Source organism: Meles meles, chromosome 6 (assembly GCF_922984935.1).
Source record: "Meles meles chromosome 6, mMelMel3.1 paternal haplotype, whole genome shotgun sequence".
NCBI lineage: Eukaryota > Metazoa > Chordata > Mammalia > Carnivora > Mustelidae > Meles > Meles meles.
In genome coordinates this window covers 113850990-113873796 of record NC_060071.1, presented here as the reverse complement: position 1 = coordinate 113873796, position 22807 = coordinate 113850990, and the positions used below count along the sequence as shown (strand labels likewise).

Here is a 22807-nt window from a genome sequence, read left to right as displayed (position 1 = left end):
TTCTTGTTTACAACAAAATTTACACTTTATATATAGAGGGAAGCTAAATGTATACAAATAAAGTGATTTTCAAAAAGATTCGGGAAGGTACCGGTAAACATAAAGGAAGATCGTACACACTGAATATGCAGAGTGTCAAGATAGGGCAGACCCTTCCCAGGCCCCCAAGACTGCAAGGATATAACCGAGTATGGATGGGTCCACTGACTTAGGACATTCTGTCTTGTTGATTCTTCCTTGTGTCTTTGCTCGGTTGGTTCCTCTCTTTATCTAGGAGCCCATGCTCTGTTTCAGGTACTCTTTTTTTTTTTTTTTTAAAGATTTTATTTATTTATTTATTTGCCAGACAGAGATCACAAGTAGGCAGAGAGGCAGGCAGAGAGAGAGGAAGGGAAGCAGGCTCCCTGCTGAGCAGAGAGCCCAACTTGGGGCTCGATCCCAGGACCGTGGGATCATGACCTGAGCCGAAGGCAGAGGCCTTAACCTACCGAGTCACCCCGGTGGCTCTTTTCAGGTACTCTTAATTTCTTCTTCACAGAGATGGTTCCCAACTTGGTGGCTTGTTCACCTGTCTTTAGTCACTTTCACCCTCCAGGGTAAACTGTCTACACCTCCAAGAGCAAGCTTTTTCAAGTAGCATTTTACTCTTTATTCATCAAACACTGACTTCACACTCCACGAGAGAATGTCGCTTTCAGACCCACAAAATAGTGGTAGGGGCACACAGAGAGTCTGCCTACAAATCCTGCAGCTCTGGCTAGAGAGAGCGACAAGCCTTGCCAACTCACCTATACTCACGCCTCACCTTGCTCTCTACCACTGCCTGGATCATTTTTAAATCAAATTCAAGTTTGGCCTCACCACCTAGCTAGCACTCCTCTTGATTTTCCTTCAGATAAGCATTACCTTCCGTAATTGCTTCCTTCTCTACATGGGTCTGTGACACTGGTTGGGGTAGCACCACCAGTTTTTAGATTTGCTAGAATGGGTTCCTCATTGCTGGCCTGGGTTAACATCCTGGGACTGTGGCAACCGTCTCTCATCCGCTCCACTGCCTGCACCTGCTCCCTCCTGTCTGCTGCAGGGACTGTGAAATGATTTTCCATGGAGATCTACAAAATGTTCCTAAGGTTTTAATGAATAAAAAAGGGTTCCAAGAACAAACAACTATGAAAAATGGTGTCTTTACTGCAAGGCTTCTCAGAGCTTTTGATATGTTAATGAGCATTGTGATATGCTAATGTGAATTGGGGCTCTTAGAGAGAGAGCTAATAGAAAACTTATTTGATCCAGAAACTATTTTTTTTTTTAGACAAACATCTGTTAAAGTCAGAGAATTATAGTGTTCAAAAGAATATGGTTTGCAAATTCCGGACTGCTCCATCAAATCAAATTCCTTCCACCTTGTAAGTTATTTTGCCTTCTCTAGACAGAATTTTCTCATGTCACTCATATCTTTTTGAAATATTGTTCATTTTAAATTCTCAGGGTCAGCTAAATTAATCTGTATATAGTCCCAGCAAAAAGAGAATATAGGGGTTTCAGCTTCTAGAGCCTTGGTTTTATATTTTATGTCCATTTAGATGACAGTGAAAAGAGATTTGGGGGAATATTCTAGGCTAGGAAGACACAACAAGATTCCTTTTAGTCAGCACACTAGGCCATTTCAGAGATATATTTGTTCAAATAAAGTGATGTGTGTAGGCACTTGCAACATGAGATGGTAGGGCATGAAAACCATCTGGATTAGATGCCAGTTGATCCCATGAATGGCCGGTCTTCCTCAAGGAGTGAGTTCTGATGCAAAAGCCTATCAGAAGCCTGTAGACCTTGTTTCTTATAATGAGGGGAGGAACTATAGGAAGAGGAATTGGAATAAGAATGGAGTGACCCATTGCAGCCCCAGTTCTACTAACCCCTGTCATCCCAACATAACTATTGAGAGTGCCCTCTTTTACTCTCAGAATGTGTTGGTTTGAATGATTAATTGGACAGACAGATAAGGGAGGAGACAAGAGCCAGGAGAGGAACAGTGTGTCCTAAAAGTGAAGGAGATAGCGCTATTTAAAAGGAAGAGAGTACAAACTGAGGGTTGCTGGACGGGAGGGGATGGGTGCGAAGGGGTGGCTGGGTGATGGACATTGGGGAGGGTATGTGCTGTGATGAGTGCTGTGAGTTGTGTAAGACTGATGAATCACAGACCTGTACCCCTGAAACAAATAATACATTATATGTTAATAAAACCCACAGATAGGAGGTCAAAAAAAAAAAAAAAAAGGAAGAGAGTAATGAGAGTTGTCTAGGGCAGTGTTAGGTCAGTGATGATGAGGTAAACTAACCTGTGATGTGAATGTAGAACAGTCTCAGCTCCATTCATTTTCACCTTATTTATTCTAGAGCATTTTGCCAAATGTATTATTATTTAATGATCAGGATTCTTAGTGTGCTGATATCTTGTCAGATTTCTGATTCCTGAACACAGTTTTATAACCAAATTGGTTTTGATGTTAATGTAAACATTTAAAATATGTGTACAAAATTGCGCATGTCTGTATCTCCCATAGGCCTAGTATTGTGTTTATATACTGTAAGCACTGTGTGCTTGATATGTTCATGCGTATCATGGCCACCATGGCCAGTATGGGGGGGGGCTAATTATATTCATAAAATAGCTAAAATACCATTCTTAAAAGTTTTGACAAACTTGTAGTATTTCATCAAACAAGGGATGGAGTCCCTACCATGTTGTAAATGTTTCACCTTCGTCGGCAACTTTTGTCGGTCACACACTTTGTTGAAGAATATCTAGTTATTCTTGAGGGTTCTGAAGGAAATAGATGATACTGGCCCTGGATTAAAAAGCTTAAAAAATACATTCATTCAGGGATTATAATGCCTTGCCTTTGATGAAGTGTTTGCTATGCATTACATGAAATTCTCATAAGTAGTAAGATTGTTCATGCTCTGTATAAGCAGCGGGAGATACAGCTGTTCTAATGTTTTGCTATATTCACATAGAGAAATCCTCACGTCCCTTTATTTATAGAAGGCTAAATTAACTTTCATTTATTCATTTGCTAGGCTAAACTCTGACTTGCTTTGAAAAAAGTTGAGGATATAGTTGCTAACTCTCAGCAGCTCAGAGTCTAGGTGGGGATGTGTTAAATGAAATAACTTGTAGGGAGAAAAAAAGTACTGAGTCTGGCAGATAGATACTTTTTCCCATTGTAGAGATCCTACCGTTTCTTTCAGAGTGACTTTACCTTATGGACTATGTGCATATACTAAATATTTTTAAGGAGGAAAATAGGATCACAAATTTTAATATTTTAGGAGATTTTGCCAGGTGTCCTTGTGCACACTGTTGTATAATGGAGAACAGAGATAAGGAGAGCAGGTAGGAGGTTGTTGTGGTTAACCTAGCCAGGGGATGACAAGACTGGCTTTAGAGATGTTAACAGAAAGGAAGCTGTAAGAGTTCTTCTGAAGGTAGAATGAAAAACCCTTAGCAACTGATTTCATAAATGACTCTTACAGAGAGAGGAGCCAACAATGGACCAGAGAACAGCAAGGGTGCTCTTTTTTTTTTAAGTAGGGAGAGAGGTGGGGGAAGGGCAGAGGGAGAGGGAAAGAGAATTTTAAGCAGGCTCCATGCCCAGGGCAGAGCAAAGTGTGGGGCTCGATCTCACAACCCTGAGATCATGAGCTGAGCAATCAAGAGAGACTCTTAACCAATTGAACAGCAGTGGTACCCTTGGTCAAAATATCTGCCTCATAAAATTGCTCAGTTTTACTTTTGAAAATTGTAACTTTGTATCTCTGCCATGTAAAGGGTCTATAGATTATATGTAGGGAGAAAATGGCCACATAAAGAAATGTACAATATCTTACCTGCCTTCCAAGCTCCAGAATGAAAGGCTTCACTCCACCCACCCAAAGTGCTTGTTATATGGCTTGGAAACTTTGTGTTAATGTAGTTTCTATGTGGAAGGGAAACAGGAGAATAGTGACAAGATCTCTAGACTGGACAAGTTACTGTACCCACTTCTTTAAAGAAGGGGTTCAAAGATGGCTGATAAAAGATATTATTTATTGCTGAGTTCAGTGGGCTGACCCTAATAATTGAGAAAAATAGGAGGAAGAGTCCAGCTGAAGGTCATTACAGTCATTGCAAAGTGATGACAGAGCATCTAAGCTTGATTGTGATGGGGGATCAAAGGATATTTAAAGTACATTTAAGATACATTTCAGAGTGTATGAATGAGGCTGATGATGGGGAGACTGTAGCATAAGGTTTGTATTGCTCATGTCTGCTGGATATTTTGCTTCTAAGATTCACAAGTTAGAAATTCTATTTCATCAGTTAAGTGTATATCCAGTTTCTTGAATTTTTAATTCTGTCAAAAATAAAGATTAATGCCTGATTAGTATCGATATATATCTTAGTATGTAATAGTGTATCTTAGTGAATAAGCGTATACAACACAAGCTAGAATTTTCCTTTTCTGTTACAGAGATATTAATCAATAAATTTTGTCTTCTACTGCACTAAAAGAGCATTTGGGTTTTGTGGCAACCATAGCAGATTTAAGGGTTTCTTGTCTGTATTCATGTAAGCATATCCTAGTTTAGTGATGGGTACATCTCACTTAAGGGGAGCATCCTGTTTCTACTTGACCTATAAGGTAGACCCTGGGAGTATTTGTTTCTTGGAGATCTGCTGTTCCTATTTAAGAATTTTTGGTCAGATCAACAGCTAACATTGGCTATAAGAGACCTGTTATGGGATAAGGTGATTATTATTTGCAATATCAACATTAAAGCTGATAAGGGTGTTAGGTTGTGTAGTTACTGAGATTGAAGCTCTGACCTAACTTTGGGCAGATTAATTTCCTGAATTTGTTTTCTTATGTTTACAATGAGGATAAAATAGTAACTTAGGGTGATTGTGTGAATTTGATGAGATAACCTATATATGGCTTATAGTAAGCACAAAGTGAAGATTTGCTATCACCATTAGTCTCTTGGGTTTTTAATGACTTTTCATGAATATGACACCTGGGAACTGACCTAATTGTCCTTTAAAGAGATTTATAGCTCTGTCTTTTCTAAAAACGTAAATAACTTATCCTTTTTGTAAAAATGGTTCTTGCTTATTGCAACATGGGGGGGTTCAGGGGGTAGGAAAAGAAAAAATGAAAGAAAATGGGCTCGGGGGGGAGACAAACCATAAAAGACCCAATCTCAAAAAACAGATTGAGGATTGCTGGGGGGAGGGGGTTGGTAGGGGGTGGTGGGAATATGGCCATTGGGGAGTGTATGTGCTATGGTGAGTGCTGTGAAATGTGTAAACCTGGCGATTCACAGACCTGTACCCCTGGGGATAAAAATACATTATATGTTTATAAAAAATTTTAAAATTAAAAAAAAAAGAACACACAAAAAAAGAAAAAAACATTTAAACGTTGACTAGTGTAAGGAACACAAAAATCGCCACAAATTCTATTGCCCAGATATAGCAACTATTAACATTTTGTAAACATCCTTCTAGTCATGTTTCTATATATACTGTCAATTGAAAGCAAAATTGCATGATATCGTCTATGCCACCTTCTACTGGAAGTCACAAAGCCAGCCCAGAGTAAAGGAAATAGATTCCACCTATGGTAGAGAAGCCATAAAGTCTCAGTGCAAAGACGTGCATACCAAGATGGAAAAAAATTGTGGTCGTATTTTGAAAGCCACCACAGGGGAGTTGCATGAACAAAGATTTGGAAGGAGGAATGAATGGTATGGAGGGTCAGCAAGAAGACAGGTTGCAAGAGGATATGAGGAGCTCTTGGCGGTCCCACGCAAGGACTGTTCTTAGGAACCCTCAGGTTCCTGGCAGTGCCGCTTCACTTTTGGATCTTGGATCAATAATACTTGTGTTTTGCCAATAAGGTATCTTAACAGTATTCAAATACTGTATCTGGTGCTTCCATCTTAATGTAAGCATAATAGTAACACCCATGTTATAGATACATAGAAAGAGTAGGTGATTTTATGTTATTCTCTACTTATTGTTTATTTTTGTATTCTGATGCTAAGGATTACAAGAATGACTGGCAGATATCATTACTGAAAAGTGAAGACTACTGTAAAGCAACTAAAATGTGTATCTAGTACAGAATAAACCAAGAAGAGCCATAAGTAAAAGAAATTCCATCATCACCTTAATTATACCATTCTGAGCTCACTTCATTTTCTCTTTTTCCTTCCTGTAGCTCGTAAAAGTGGACTTACAGCTAGGTAAAGTAGGCTGATCTTGGCATTCCCTAATTTGAGGGGCACTGGAAAATTCCTGTATCAAAATCATTGAACTGCTATAGTCTGAATCTTACTATTATAGTTTCCTTTTTTGTGTGTTTTAAAGTTTTTTTTAAAAGATACAGCATAAGAATTTATAAATTTCCTGAAGAATACAACTTATGTCATTATTATATATTCATCAGATCATAATTGAACTCTGTGTGTGTGTGTATATGTATGTGTGTGTATGTGTGTGTGAATAGAGATGAGAGAGGAGAAAATGTGCCTTTTCCTAACTTAACAGAGGAAAAAAAATATTGGAAACAAAATAGAAGTACTAAAAACACATATTATTAGTTAAGTAACTTCTAAAATGTAGTTTATACTTTCAGATGTTCCTAGAAACCAAAAACAGTAGCAATTTTTAGACATAGAAAATAAAAAGGTTCATTATGCTATCTTTTCCAAGTTGGTGTTCTGCCTTTTGTGTTTATGCTGATCTTTGCCTGCCTTGACATCACCTGAAATGAACATATCTTATTTTGCTTTGGTCATTTGTACTCAGCTGAAGTTTTAGTCTTTCTTTGTAACTGTGATTGTTGAAAAATAATGTCAAAATAAAAGTATCTCTTTTCCCTTCAGGTATGTCTGAGTGACTGTGCATCACCAGCAATCTCGGTCTGTGTGCTTTTGATTTCCAAACTTCCTCACAGTTCTTCCTCCTCTGTCACTTTCTAAGATGGCTTTAGAATTTCTGAGAAACATAACAAGAATGACCAGTGTCCCAGGGATGGCAGATGCAGCAGTGCCCTTGCTTGAGATGGTGTTTAGTACCTGAGACAGCTCCCTCTGAAGTTGTGTGTGTGTGTGACTAATGTTGCCTTTGCATTAGCTGAGCAATGCACCAACCAGGAGGCTGTGATGTCCTAACCAATGAGGTAGGCCCCTGTAAGAAGAGGGCTCAGGGTACTGATGGGTTTATCAAAGAGAGGGAAGAGATGGGCCCTACAAGGGAGCTGAGGGCCTTTAAAGATAACTCCAACGTGTGGTTGTCTCTGGTTGCCTGATATATTTTGGTACTTTTTAGGAACTATTCTTCGATTCACAATAAATGAATCTGAAATGATGAGGTCACTCTTCATTGAGCATCTATCATTATCAAACCTATTATTATCACTCCTCTTATTTCAGAGTCATTGTTCTATATTTTCCAGTTAGTCTTTATCAAAGTTACAAAAACTTCTATTGCTATATAATCAAGGTAAATGTACTAATTTTATTGGAGTTTAAATGAATATTGCTGGATTAGAGGGAAAAAGAAAATGAAATTACTTAACATAAAAAATAGAATATCACAGAAAGATAAAAGTGAAGATCAAGCTATGTTGATCCTTTGAGTCTTTGTTTTTACTTGAACTTTAATTTCTTGGAGTTCTTCTGAATAAACAATCTCCTTACATCTTTCCATTCATCTCCCTCCCTTTTCTTCCATCTTTGATGTTACATTAGTAATTGATTAACAGAGGTTTCTGTTATTATGCATTAATTTCATAAAATGAAGTGACTCTTTAGGGTATATAGGAAATAATATCAATAAACATTGCCATGTAATTATTGAGACTATTTTGATGTAGTCAGTTGTTATGGTACTCATGGGATCATTCATAAACTTGTGCAAATTATGCTATAATTTGCTTAGTTCTAAAAATTGTCCCTCTGCGTCCCAACTCATTGCAATAGTTAGCATTTAATTCAAATAATGATTTAATCAATTCATTGTATTAACTCAACTTCCTTCCTTCAAAATTCCAATATCTTTTTGAGAGATAGTATATTAAATAGTTTTTAATATTTAACATAAAGTAATAAGATTCATTTCTAACTGGATAATTGGCATTCCGGGTACTAGGTGGAACGGTGCATAGATTAAGTGAAGATTGCAAGAGAAAAAATATCTGCTCATGAGCGGATGCCTAGAGGGTGCCTACATATATGGGTCCTTGCAAAAGAGACTTCAGGAAACCAGGAACCATTACGAGAGGAGAGGAAGACTTGGAAACTGTAGGTTTCTGAAGATCAGCTTCTTCACTTTGTTCTAAGACCAACAGGAACCATTTCATATGTTTAACAGCTACCCATACAATCAGATTGATGGAACATTTTCCTTCTACATCTTAAATATCATTATCAAAGTGGACTTTAGTAAATGTAAATAGAAAGGAAACGATGGTTAAACCACCTACTTGGTTTAAAGGTTACCAGAAATGCATTTTCATAGCAACATTTTAAATTGTTCATTTTAAGGCCAATGTTTACTTGCCAAGAACTATAAGAAGGTAATTAGGAAAAGTAAATGTTGGGTGTTATCATGAACAGTCACAAAATGTCTAAAAAGTACAGATCATTAATGAGATGAATGGATACAGCTTGACCTAAGGAGCAAACAAAATGAAACAACTGGAGAATGTAATTCCTTTCAGAGACCCAGATAACATCCTTTAATCTGTTTTCTGAGCAACTCCTGAGAGTGGAAGCTGAATTACAATTAATTTACTAAGAACATAGATTTTTGTTTGACTTTGCAAATTATTTAACCATGAAAAATAAGCTGTTTTCAATATATGTACTTGGACTGGCTGTAAGTTTATTTGTGAATTTTTATAAACTAGGAAAAGGAAAAGATCATTAGACTTCTTTCAAAGAATGTGATTTGGGAGAATTAAAGACTATACATTTCCATAGAAAATAGTGCTACTACTTTAGAACAGGAATTACATCTGTCTTTTTATCATCATTTACTTAGTGGCTAGTGTAGTGGCTGGTATAAAATAGGTGTTCAATAAATATCTACTGATTTCAACAATGTTGAATGGAAAATGAAATCTGTGATTAGTGATAATGGCATTATTCAATCTTTTAACCTGTGCCTCCTTTTGAAAACATTAACAATCATGATGTTAAGGTTTATATTATAAAAACAGTGTTTCAGAATTTGAAAATATAATGTATATTAAATATCTTAAAAGTATCTCCTAAAATATACTGTTGAGCTCTGATGTACATCATAAGGCTCTCACTCCCCCTTTCTCCCAGATTCTCTATACTGTTGAGAATCAATCTGTTTTATTAAGGTTTAAATTATTTTAGTTGTATAACTAATCAAACTTAGCAGCTTAAAATAAGGACAACCACTTATTTTACTCTTGATTCTAATTTATGGATGGATAAATTCTGGTCCATGTGGTATCAGCTGGGGTGGCTTGAATGGGTCTGGAAAATCCACTTCTTAGTTGGCTCAGCCACAGACGTGGCTGGTTAGCTGATGTTGTCAAGCTGTGTGCTGCACACATAGTTATAGATTGCTAGAACATTTTACTTCATAGCTTTTATAATTTTTAAAAAAGATTTTATTTATTTATTTGACAGAGAGACAGCAAGAGAGGGAACACAAGCAGGGGGAGTGGGACAGGGAGAAGCAGGCTCCCTGCTGAGCAGGGAGCCCAGTGTGGGCCTTGATCCCAGGACTCTGGGATCATGACCTGAGCTGAAGGCAGGCGCTTAACTGAGCCACCCAGGCACCCCTTATAATGTTTTAAAAATATGTTATTTATTTATTTTGAGAGAGAGCATGCGTGCGTGTGCAGAGGAGAGTGCACATGCAGGGGAAGGGGCAGAGGTAGACAGCATCCCAAGCAGTCAGCATGGAGCCCAATGTGGGGCTTGATTTCATGGACCCTGAGATCATGATCTGATCCGAAATCAAGTCAGATGCTCAACTGACTAGCCAACCAGACTCTCCTTCATGTCTTAACTATCATTATTAAATGTAAATAGAAATAGAAAGGAAAGTGATTATTGAATCACGTATGTAGCCTTATGTGTTACCAGAAATGTCTTCTCATATCAGTATTTTAAATAGTTCAGTTTAAGGCCAGTGCTTAGCTGGGAGCACAGCTATGGCTACTGGCTAGGTGTCTTGATTGCTCTTGTTGTAGGCCTCTCTAGAAGAATGTCTGGGCTTCCTCACAACATGGAAGCTACATTCCAAAAGCAAGTGTCCCAACAGCAAGGAATTGGAAGTTTCTAGTTTCTTTTTTTCTTTCTTTCTTTTTTAAAAAATATTTTATTCATTTATTTATTTAACAGACAGAGATCACAAGTAGGCAGAGAGGCAGACAGAGAGAAAGAGGGGAAAGCAGGCTCCCCGCTGAGCAGAGAGCCCGATGTGGGGCTTGATCCCTGGTCCCCGAGATCATGACCTGAGCCGACAGCAGAGGCTTAACCCACTGAACCACCCAGGTGCCCCGGAAGGTTCTAGTTTCTTAAGGCTGTGGTCCATATGTGGGCAAATGTGCAGAGTAACTATATTCTATCAGTCAGACATGAGATGCCTGGATCAAGGGCAAGGATGTAGACCCTGCCTGTCAGTGGAAGAGGTATCAGAAATTTGTGGCCATCTTTAATCTACCATACCTATCTTCAAAATAATTTCTATGTGTGAATAAGAAAATATAAAACTTTTTAGATAATTACCCATCTGTATGCCAGAATTACCAAGGCTTTAACTATGATAAGCTTGCAAAAGTAGCTTGTCTAAAGTTGTCTTAAGCTGAAAGGCTATGGAAGTGCATATAAAAAGAGGCTTATCAAGTTTTACTAAATTAGCCTGGTTATTTTTAGTAAAGTAGGTAAATTAACTATATAGCATTGCATTCAAAGGGCAAAATTATGTAACAGGCCTCTACAAAACTGGCCAGGCCAAGTTGGGCATTTATGTTTGATGAATGATAATGGGCCTCTCCAATTTATTTATTATCTTAATATAGCCAGGGCACGTGACTCCTTAGGTTCTGAATATTTTATTCTCCTACTCACATTAATAATGTCTATTCCTTCTGTGTTTTTGTATCACCAGTGGTGAGACTTTGACTAGTAAAAAGGGTGTTTCTGAAAAACTGTTTCTTAGGATTTTGGGTGTGTGAATATACTGGAAAAAATACTTGAACACTCGCTATGTTCCAGAACTTGGTCTGTGTTCTAGAAATACAGTAAGGAGCACAGAAGACAAGGCCTGAAATACAGCAGTAAGCAAAAAGGACAAAGCCTATGCCTGCACTCATGGAATTTGTATTTCTAATGGGGAAGATAGATAAGTAAGTAAATGAGTAAATAAATAAGTAAATAATAAAGTGATAAATAAGATTGGGAACTTAGGTGTAGTAAGGTAATGGAGAGTGATCTTCGAGAGAGGCGATGTTTAGAAAGGTAGTCATGGAGGCCCTCTGGGGTGAGCTGGTTTTTAAGCAGATACCTGAATGGGGAGAGAAAATAGACCAGGTGAAGATCTTGGAGAACAGTGTTCCAGGCAGAGGGGACAATTAGTGAAAGTGTGCTGAAGCGTTAATAACTGTGGAATGTTTGAGGAGCACCAAGAGGGCTCATATGACTGGAGCAGAGGGAGTGAAGGCAAGTGGAAAGTTATGATCAGTGAGGGAGGTAGTGCTCTGATTATAAGTGTCCGTGGACCATCACCAAGTTGGATTTAAGTCCTGTGATGGAAAGGTTTTAAGTAGAGGAGGGCCATGATTATTTCAGTATTTTTTTAAAAAAAGATCATTCTTTCTACTGTGTGAAAAATTGTTTGCTAGCTATATTGATGATGATGATGATGGTGGTGGTGGTGGTGGTGATGGGGATGGTGGTGTGGATGCTGAGAGGTAACATTTCATGGAGGCTTGCTCCCTATTGGATTCTCTCTCTCTCTCTCTCTTTTTTTTTAAAGATTATATTTATTTATTTGATAGACGGAGATCACAAGTGGGCAGAGAGAGGAGGAAGCAGGCTCCCTGCTGGGCAGAGAGCCTGGTGTGGGGGTCGATTCCAGGACCCTGGGATCATGACATGAGCTGAAGGCAGAGGCTTTAACCCTCTGAGCCACTCAGGTGCCCCTGGATTCTCTTTTTAAAACTGTTTTATTTGAGTTATCTCATTTAACACAACCCTTTTGTGAAGATTCTCTTTAAAGTTTTAAGTGAAGAAATCAAATCCTAGACAGTAACTGGCCCATAGATACCCAGTGAACCAGTGGAAAAGCACGTGCTCAGGAAGATGTCGCAAGGATGCTGTAAAGGTGGCGAGCAGTGACTGAACTGAGGCTCTGTTCTGAAGGTAGAGCCAACAGGAATTGTTGATGGATTAGGTATAGGAGAAGCATCAAAAACGGAATTGAAGGATGACTTTGTAGCTTTTGGTCTGAGCAACTGGTGTGGCTTTGCAGTTCACTGAGATAAAAAGTACATTTGGTTGTTGGAAAGAGGGTGTTGTAAATTAACAGTTCTTTCTTGGATATGTTTAACTCGAATGGCTATTGTGTGTCTGTAATTTGGCGGCGAGGTCTTTGAGAATTAGTTGCATAGAGATAGTTTCTGCTGAGGTCAGTTTCCCTCATTATTGTGTATTCTGTCCCATGCAAGGAACCCTTGTACACTGTTGTTGGGAATATAAATTGGCCCAGCCACTGTGGTGAAAACAGTATGGAGGTTTCTCAAAAAATTAAAAATAGAACTACCATATGACCCAGTAATTCTACTACTGGATATTTACCCAAAGCAAGCAAAAAACACTAATTTGAAAACATGTATGCACCCCTCTGTTTATTGCATTATTTACAATAGCCAAATATGGAAGCAAACCAAGCATCTTTCCATAGATAAATGGATAAAGATGATGGTGTATGTATAATGAAATATTACTCAGCTAAGTGAAATAAGTCAGAGACAAATACCATATGATTTCACTTATATGTGGAATCTAAAAAACCAAAACAGATGAACAAAGAAACAAAAAGTAGAAACAGATGCATAAATACAAAGAACAAACTGATGGCTGCCAGAGGGGACAGGGTAGAGGGATAGGCAAAATGGATGAAGGGGAGTTCGAGATACAGGCTTCTAGTTAAGGAATGATAAGTCACAGGATGAAAGTTACAGCATCAAGGATATAGTCACTGGTATTGTAATAGCATTGTATGGTGGCAGATGGGATGCAGCGTATAGACCTAGGAATCACTATATTCTATACCTGAAACTAATGTAACATTATGTGTCAACTGTACTTCAGTTTAAAAGAATTAGAGGAAATCAATAGAAGCAAAAATGCTGTTCTCACCGGTATTAAATACTGCTCCTCCCTCCCCAAATTAAGACCCAAAACAGTTTTTAAAGATTCAGTTATTAAAACCTTTTGGGGTAATCTGTTGTGTCCTAATCAAGGCAGAATGAGAGGGAGGATCAAAGGTCCTCCAAGGGGTTAGAATAGTACTATAAAATAAAAAAGAAAAGATTAGTTGAGGATAGCCACATTGCGATCAAATATAAGGGCTATTAAAAAATAGACATTTCAGGAAGTGCCTGGGTGGCTCGGTGGCTTACGTGTCCGAGGCTTGATCTCATCTCAGGTCTTGATCTCAGGGTTGTGAGTTCGGGCCCCACACTGGGCTTCATGCTGGGTGTGGAGCCTACTTGAAACAAAATGGACATTTTGGCAAACACACACAACACAGATGTGTGCGCATTAATCCTGGTTACACAGACTGTGGTGAGAAGCAGTGTTGTTGCTTGCTCTCACGATGGTTTTTTGAAATGTATGCTAGTCCTAAGCCTTAAAAATATTTTTAAGGAATTAGTAGCTTCTCTTTTCAAAGATATAGGTGTATTACACAGGTGTGTGTGATATGTGATATTTTATATGATATTTATATGATAAATTTTTAAAATTTTATAACATTATATACCCCCAAAATGAGTGCATATGAAACAGTGGTGAAAGATCAATAGTCTCATTAACTGCATTGTGCCATTTTCAGTTTCCTGGTTTTAATACATGACTTTAGTCATGGAAGATGTCATCACTGCGAGAAGCTGCATGTGGGGACATGTGAACTTTCTACAGTTTTTTGGCAACTTCAAAATAAAGAAAAAAAATTTTAAACATAAATACATACCATTGAATGTCTTACCTTAAATTCTGACCTTGTTTAGTCCTACCCAGTGTAAGCCGCCACATGTCCGTGAAAATGGGAAGCAGAGGAGGATATCTTTGTAATATGCCAAGCTTAATGGGACGTTGATTATATTCTTCATTTATTAATGCTGCACACTTTTAATGCTGTGGCAGTTTTATTCACGTTTTAGTGCTTAAACTTTTTATATGAGCAGAATGTGTGCATATTTAATGTACCCCAAAAGATGAAATGTGTGGTAATTTGTAAGACTAAAAGGCAGTAGTAAGACACGTTGGCAAATACAGCACATTGCAAACATTTTAGGGAGCCAAACAAGCTGAACATGTCAAAATAATAGGTAGTTCTATGATATTTATTGACAGCTTACAATAGCTGAACACTATTAAAAAATGATTGTAGCATTATTTCAGTAACTTCTGAAGTGCTCATTATTTTCTTTACATAAATTCTCTTTATTTCTCTTCTCTGAAAATGAAAACTTCCATATTTTGTTATATGAGTCGTCTGCCATTAATTTGTTTACATTTCTTTGTCTTTCCTAATACCAACAATGATGGAATAGAGATGTTAAATCTCTGATTACTTACTTTTTTGGTTTTTTTTTAAAATATAAGTGTTCAAAGATTTAAAGATCCATCTTGCCATCGGCACCAACATGGATGGACCTACGGAGTATAACGCTAGGTGAAATAAGTCAGTTAGAGAAAGACAAATACCATATGATTTCACTCACGTGTGGAATTTAAGAAACAAAATGAATGAACAAAGGAAAAAGAGACAAACCAAAAAACAGACTTTGAACTATAAAGAAGAAACAAACTGATGGTTACTAGAGATGCAGTGGGTGGGGGGTGGGTGAAACAGGAGAAGGGGATTAAGAGCCCATATATCTTCAGGAGCACAGAGTATAGGATTGTTGAGTCACTCTGTTTACCCCTGAAACTAATATAACTTCATGTTAACGACCCTGCAAATAAATGAATGTATAAATAAATAAGTAAGTAAGTAAGTAAATAAATAAATTCCCAGTTGAGAAATGTCAGGACTCTAGTGTTACTACTCAGTTTTGTTTTGTTTTGTTTTGTTTTTTTTTTTTGTTTTTTTTTTTTTTTTTTTGCTTTTGTAGCCATAGTAAAGTGATAGTACAAAGCTCCTAAAGAAGGAGGGGACCCGAGGAGGTTGCTTTCTTCCTACCCAGTTTTAACAAAATATCATCGGTCTTAAAAATTGCTCTGAACTGGCATCAGAATCCCTAAATAACAGCAAAATTCCCCCCAAAACAAAAAACAAAACAACCCCCCCGAGTAAATGCTTATAAAATCACAACTTTCTGTTGTGAATTTATAAGTGTTGTATTCAAAGAACACTGTTCTTAAAAAAAAAATGAATGACTTCTGAAGATAGATTAAGGTTCTGAAGTTGCTTTACTAGCTCGATTTCATACCACTGATGAAACTGCACAATGAGCCAGACCATACTCGGTTTAGAGGAGTCATTTTTCAAATGCTTGGAGGATGCAGAATGGAAGTAACCCCGGGTGATACTCCACTTATTTGTGAGATGCTTATGGAATGTATGTGATTGCTAAATACTGTGTTTGTGAATATTAAGGGGAATAAAATATTGCCCCTTTTCAAAAGGGCTTGCTGCCAAGCGAGGAATGGAGCCAAAGGGACAGGATAGGGTGGGTGGGTGGAATTGGAGGTATGTTGAGTCTGGGTTGAACTCAGTTGTTTTTAAAAGCTTTTACAAGATGAGGTCTGCATTGGTAGCCTGACCACATCTGGAGAGAGAAGTTTTGGTGAATTATGGGTTGAGGGAGAGGGTAGCAGTCAAGGGTATTAAAAACTCTACTGCATTCCTAGGGCTCTGTTGATATATAACAGTGGGCTGCAAGTTGGCTTTCAAATGATGGAATCAAAAAACTGACAATGCTGGGATTAAACATGATGTTATTATTATTATTACCTTAAAGGTTTATGTACTTATTTGAGACAGAGAGCAAGCGAGCACATGAGTGGAGGGGAGGGGCAGAGACAGAGGGAGAAGCAGACTCCCCATGGAGCAGAGAGCCTGTTGTGGGGCTTGATCCCAGGACCCTGAGATCATGATCTGAGCCAAAGGCAGATCTTAACTGACTGAGTCACCCAGGTTGTCCCTAAATGTGATATTAAACATGAGTTTAACAACTGGAATTGTCAGGCACTTGCAAAGTTTTAAGTTAGCTCTTTATTCCAACCCTGTTTCCTTATTTAAAAAAAAAAAATAGAACTCTTTAATTTGTCTTTATTCCCTATATTTCTGATGTTCTCTTAAAAATATTTATTAGCAGAGAAGTATTCCAAAAAGCTAAAGGAAGCAAGCACTGAAAAAGAGCATATATTTCTAAACTGGATCATCAATCCCTGGAAAATGTAAATTGATTAGGCCTCATTCGGGAGGACGAGGCAGCAGGATATCTCTAGTTATAAGGCTAGAATTCCTTAGGCAGATTATAACTCTGGCTTATCTCATCTTCAGGAAGTTGATTTTGCCGCATTGTTTTGCCACAATGACTGGCGTGGCACCTATACGTGAAGTTATGTTTCTCAGACTGAAGGTAACATCTACTGAGTGAATATCAAATTCCAGGCACTTTTCTCAGGGGTTAACATTCATTACTCTCTTAGAGTTTATAAAACCATCTCTGTCAAACAATTCATTGATTAATAAATATTCATACTTATTTTTCACTTGGGATATTTGTTTTAATTTCATTATTTCTTCTTTTTCAGCTCTTCTTTATGCAACTATTTTTGGAAATGTGACCACAATTTTCCAGCAAATGTACGCCAACACCAACCGATACCATGAGATGCTGAATAATGTGCGGGACTTTCTCAAACTCTATCAGGTCCCCAAAGGCCTCAGTGAACGAGTCATGGATTATATTGTCTCAACGTGGTCCATGTCAAAAGGCATTGACACAGAGAAGGTGAGGGTTATTATTATTGTTGTGGTCATTTATTTTCCATCTCAATGAGATCTTCAGATGCCTGTAGCTTTCCCACTCAGGCATTGCTTGTATAATTGCTTTGTAAGTGTTACGCTGTTTTTCATAAGTGACTTAGCAATCAGTCGTAGTCTGTATTGAGCGCTTAGGAGATGCAAAGCACTCAACCATTAATCATCAATTTAGAAATTGTGGTTTCTGAAAACTACTAATTACTCCATTTCCCTAAAACACTCGTTACCAGAGTAATTTGCTGCATTCCTCTAAAACTAGCTCTGCTGCCCTCTCTCCTGGCCAGTCTTATTCTTGATTTCTTCTTTGACTTTTTGCCCATTTTAAATTTAGAAAGAAATGTCCTTGCTTATAAAGGAAAAAAATGAGCCCTCCACTTAAATCTCTCCCCTCTCTCACGCTTGTTTACAAAGGAACATACAATTCTGTATCTTCCTCTTTTCCTTACACAAATCTATAAAGTGGATACCACCTCCCTAGTCATTGGACATCTCTAAGTTCTTGCTTGTCTTTTCATGAAATCTCTTCTAATTTTTCACCTCTATCTTATATTAGAAAAGAAGGACCCAAAGTCCTCCTTAAAATAAACAAAATCAAATTGAAAAAAATAAATTCTCACTTCCTGCACCCAGCTGATTCACATCAAATGTGGGGGATAACAAGTAGGGCTTGCCCACGAGTTTTAGAGAATACCCATTTTGAGCCTTTTTTTTTTTTTATAAGTATCAGGGGAGGTGATTATTTTTAGGTACTGAATTTTGATATGATAATCAGGTAGTACATTACTGTCCTTGCCATGTCCCACAAATTCAGTTTGTTCAGTTTGTTCTTTAAATCACATGATATTGACTTGGAGATTTCCTTTAAGGTCTGCTCAGTAAGCACCATTCATTGTCAAAGAGAAAGAGCAACTGAGCAGCGTCGATGTTCTTTCGGAGGAATTTCCTTGAGGTAGGCTAAAGCCAGAACAGCTGTTGTTAGGAGCAGATGGTTGAGGGGATATTTAGGGATTGAACATGGAAGAGTTTGAGGGAGGGAAACCTTCAGAGGAAGCGCAGGTGAGATACCCAGAATGGGAGAGGGAGGGGTAATTATTCCAGGAATCATGAGAGTGAGATTTCTGTCTTTCAGCATCTTACAAGCTGCAGTATTCATTTTCTAGTTAAATGGCCATTAAAATGGAACGTGTGACCACAGACGGGAAAAGGACAAGCTACATTCTGTGGAATTTGATGTATCTATGTCTGAGCCAAACAATATATGGTTATAGGGAGGGTATCCAGAGAAGGAAGAGAATCTTCCTCAGGGACACAGGTGAGACTCAGGGTTTAAGACATCAAATGCATGATGTTCTTTGAGGTGCACATTTAGTGAAGCTGAGATCAAGAGGCAAGGGTCTACCTTGTTAACCAGCATTTCAGTCAGAAGATTTTCCTTTCAGAAAATGCAGTGGGGTCACATGATAGCTGGCAGAAAACATCAACTGGATGATAGAATAAGGGCCCTTTTTGTTTGAAGAGACTGACCCATAGCGTTTGCCACAGATCTGTTATTTGACCGATTTTTGAGTCCCTGTTCTCCGTATTCCCAGATGGAAGGGAGCCAATTAGGTTCTCGCAAGTTTCCTCTTGAGGACCTCTCTGCTTCACAAGGTAGTGAGGGTCTCGTACCCTGGCATGCGTTGTGTCTGAAAGTGGACACTCCAGGCAGTGGGGAACAGTTTATGGATTCCTAGTATTTACCATGGGTATTTTTGTTTTTGTTTCTTTTTGGTTGTTTGTTTTTTGGTTTGCTTTTTCTTTGTGGTCACAGAAATGTGTTTCTGATTAGGGGAGTATCCACAGAAAGTGGAGTAATAGGAAAAAAAGATTGGGAGGCTAATATTAAAGGTAAAATAAAATGTTAGTTCAAATGAAAAGATTCTTAAAGAACTAAGTCAAAAAACTCCAGTGGATTAGATTTTGGATAAGAAACAAAATCACAGATGTGCTTCCTTACTGAATGGGGAATCCAGAAAGAGTAGTTTTTGACTAAAGGGGGAAGCAGAGTGAAATAACTGAAAGGTTTGCTGCCCATGTATAAAACATATTTAAAGTTTAATTTAATGTGACAGCAAACTCTTCATGTCTGTGTTGATATCTCCCAATCTATTAAGAAAATCCCCACCCAAATGTGTAAGAAATAGCTGTAACAGAACTGGGCCTGGGACACAGTTGTAGGAGATTCTCGTGAATTGTCTAGTCAATGAGAATGAATTTAAAAATGCATTCTTACAGAAGTAGACTCTGAACTTGAGAGAACAAACTGATGGTCACCAGAGCGGGGTTGGGAGGGGAATGGGGGAAATAGGCCATGGGGATTATGGAGTGTGCTTATCATGATGAGCACTGGATGACGTATGGAAGTGTTGAATCACGACCTTGTACACCTGAAATTGATGAATAGATTTGGCTAAAAACTAAAATCTTTCACACCAAAACCCATGCAAATGAAAATAGAGTATATGTAACAAATATCACAAGTGAAGGGTGAATTGCCTTAATATGTAAAGTGATTTTGTAAATGAATAAGAATTAGAACACCTGAGGAGAAAAATGAGCTCAGTGCATAGTTAATTTATATAAATACATAAAAATACAAATTAATAATAAACATAAAATATTATTTTAACTTATAATAAATAAATATTGAAATAGCAAGAAACCATTTGTAATATGTCAAATGGGCAAAGATAATGCCCACTCTTAGCAAAAGCTGTAGTGACTGACACTATCATATAATTCTGGCTTTTTGTGTGATTTGGTGTGGCATTTCTCGAAAGCAGTTTGACCAAGATAGTATCTTAAACTGGGGGATATTCTAGAGCTCAGTCCCTGTGCCTCTTCCCTCTTCTGTTCATATTCTCTCCTTCGGTGAGGACATATGACTTTAAAAATGTATGCTAACCCTGCCCAAGTATACACACTCACCTTGGACCTCTTCTTGAACTGCAGACTCCCTTATCCAACTGCCTACTCATATCCCATGAAGCTGTCCAGGCCTGAACTCCTCATCTACCATAAACCTGCTCCATGGACATTCTTCCCTAATGCAGTTAATGGAAAACTGCAGTTGCTTAGACAAACCTCCCCACATTAAAACCTCCACCAAAACCTGCTGGTTCCACCTGTGGTTCTCACCACTCCATCACCATCTCCTGGTCCAAGTCAGCGTCATGTTCTATCTGGGTTATTATAGAGCCAAATAACTGGTCTGTCCCTTTATAGTATATTCTCAGCACAGCAGCTTTTGACCTTATATGGCTTTCATAATAAAGCTTTCTATCTGTCATCTATCTATCGATCTCTATCTGTCATCTATCACATATTCATCTGTACTGCAGGCTTTTTAGAGAATAAGAATAAAATTGATGAGCGTGCTAAAATACAAGGGTGGAAAAAAGGAAATGAAAGATTGATGATGGTAATCAAATAAATTCTGTAATTCACAATTTCAGCAATATGAATGTATTCGAGGATGTAGCTTTAGTAAACAGCATCTGAGTTTTAACAGCTATCCTGTTTTTGATGTCAGAGGCCTCTATTCAACTTCCTCAGTAAGCCAAATATTTTGTCTTACTGTATGTTTCTTTTTATTTTCCTTTTTTTTAAAGATTTTATTTATTTATTTGACAAACAGATCACAAGTAGACAGAGAGGCAGGCAGAGAAAGAGGGAGAAGCAGGCTTCCCGCTGAGCAGAGAGCCCAATTTGGGGCTCGATCCCAGGACCCCGAGATCACAACCTGAGCTGAAGGCAGAGGCTTAACCCACTGAATCACCCAGGCGCCCCTTACTATATGTTTCTTATCTCATGTTTTGTTGATGGTCTCTTTCAGGTATTTTATTACTGATTGTTGTTATCAGATTTAACTATGAGTATATACTGAAAAAGATTGAAATGTACCAAGTCAAATGTCTTTGTTCTAATGTTTCTCTTGTTCTGAAACAGTGAGATTTTTTTCAGTTGCTAGTACAATAGAACTTAATGATGCATTGCAACTAATTAGAGAAGAACCTTCGCCCCAGTTACTGACATTTCCTTCTGTCATTTCCACATATTTAGTTTTATTTCTGCTTTACCCCACAGGCAAATTAATCACCGTGATTTAACGCTGTCTACCTTGTGTTACGTGAATAATTCTTCCCCTAATACAAATTGTGGCATTAAAGTCAGGACTGATATCAAGATCACAGCATTTCTATCAGGAAAGTTTGCCTTAGGCAAATTTTCTGTATGAAACTGTACTGAGATTAATTTTATTTAGTTGAAAGTATTTTATTGACTACTAATTGCTATAGTTGCTTTAGATTCTTTTCAAATTTAATAAACAAAATCCATTCTCTGGGCTTTGCTACTTGTAACATCCTGTGCGTTTAAAAGACTGAGAAATGGGTGGAATGAGTGAGGATTTAAAAAGGAAAAAGGAGATCATGGGAAAAAAATAGAAAGGATGATGAAGCTTAAACCTTGCCATTTTTTATTTTTCACTGTCTCACTTTTTCCCCTAACATGTAATTTGAACAGGATCAGTAGAAAAAAGCTCTTTGGTCTTCATTTCTTGTTTCATGTGCTTTGTAATAAGCATAAAGTATCAGTAGAAGATGTCATTATATGAAAAGTTTTGGCAGAAATATGCAAAACATTCAGGCAGAAATACGCCTTTAGAATTTCAACAAATTGAGATTTGAATATTTTAAAATCTTAGATTATTTTTTTAACCAAATCTATGAAAGAAGTACTCTACTTCTTCCAGATATGGTGGGCATTGTTTTTCCTACAAGTTAAAGTAACTTCCTTTTAGTCAGTTTACTTTTTTTTTTAATTGAGAGAAGCATGTCTAAATATTTGTCTTTGTATTCCTAAATGTGAAAAACAGGGATGACATTTTCACACCTGTCTCATTTTCTTGGTTCAATATTTAAATACTTCGAGAGGTTCCTATGGCAATGTACAACAGAACCTAAGAGTGAAGGCACCAGCCTTCCAAGAAAAAATCTGTAGACAAATGTGCTATGTTAAATAGATCATGTGAATCCATACATTTGAGTATAGTCAAGTGAAACTGAATTGGTCTTAACATGAACTAAAAGTACTCTTGTCTTTGGATGAAGAGAAAAGAATCATGCCAGTCCATGTTAATCAGATCATACATAAAATACTGCGTTATAATTCTAAGGGATATTTTTAAAGAAATACTATCAAATGATAGCACACTTACCAGAAAATAACCATTATGGCATGAAGTTCTGGGAATCTTGTTATATGGTGGATAATTAAAGAAAATGTGAATATTTAGTTTAGCTAATTGAAGACCTGGGGAGAGTTATGATAGGTGATTTAAAGTATCTTAAAATGCAGTGATCTAAATGATTCAGGAGAAAATTAACACCCTGCTGGTAAAGAATACAGGCTGAATGTTGTACAAAATGGACTTGCATGTCTTGATAC

At 37.6% G+C, this 22807-nt stretch overlaps 1 protein-coding gene across 1 annotated transcript in view; it reads left to right on the top strand.

Moving 5' to 3' along the window:
* Positions 1 to 22807, top strand: part of KCNH5 (potassium voltage-gated channel subfamily H member 5) — a 321694-nt gene that overhangs the window by 185338 nt on the left and 113549 nt on the right. The window contains exon 8 of the mRNA XM_046010148.1: positions 17089 to 17288. Within this exon, the coding sequence (XP_045866104.1) occupies positions 17089 to 17288 (200 nt within the window). The remainder of the gene's footprint in view (positions 1 to 17088; positions 17289 to 22807) is intronic.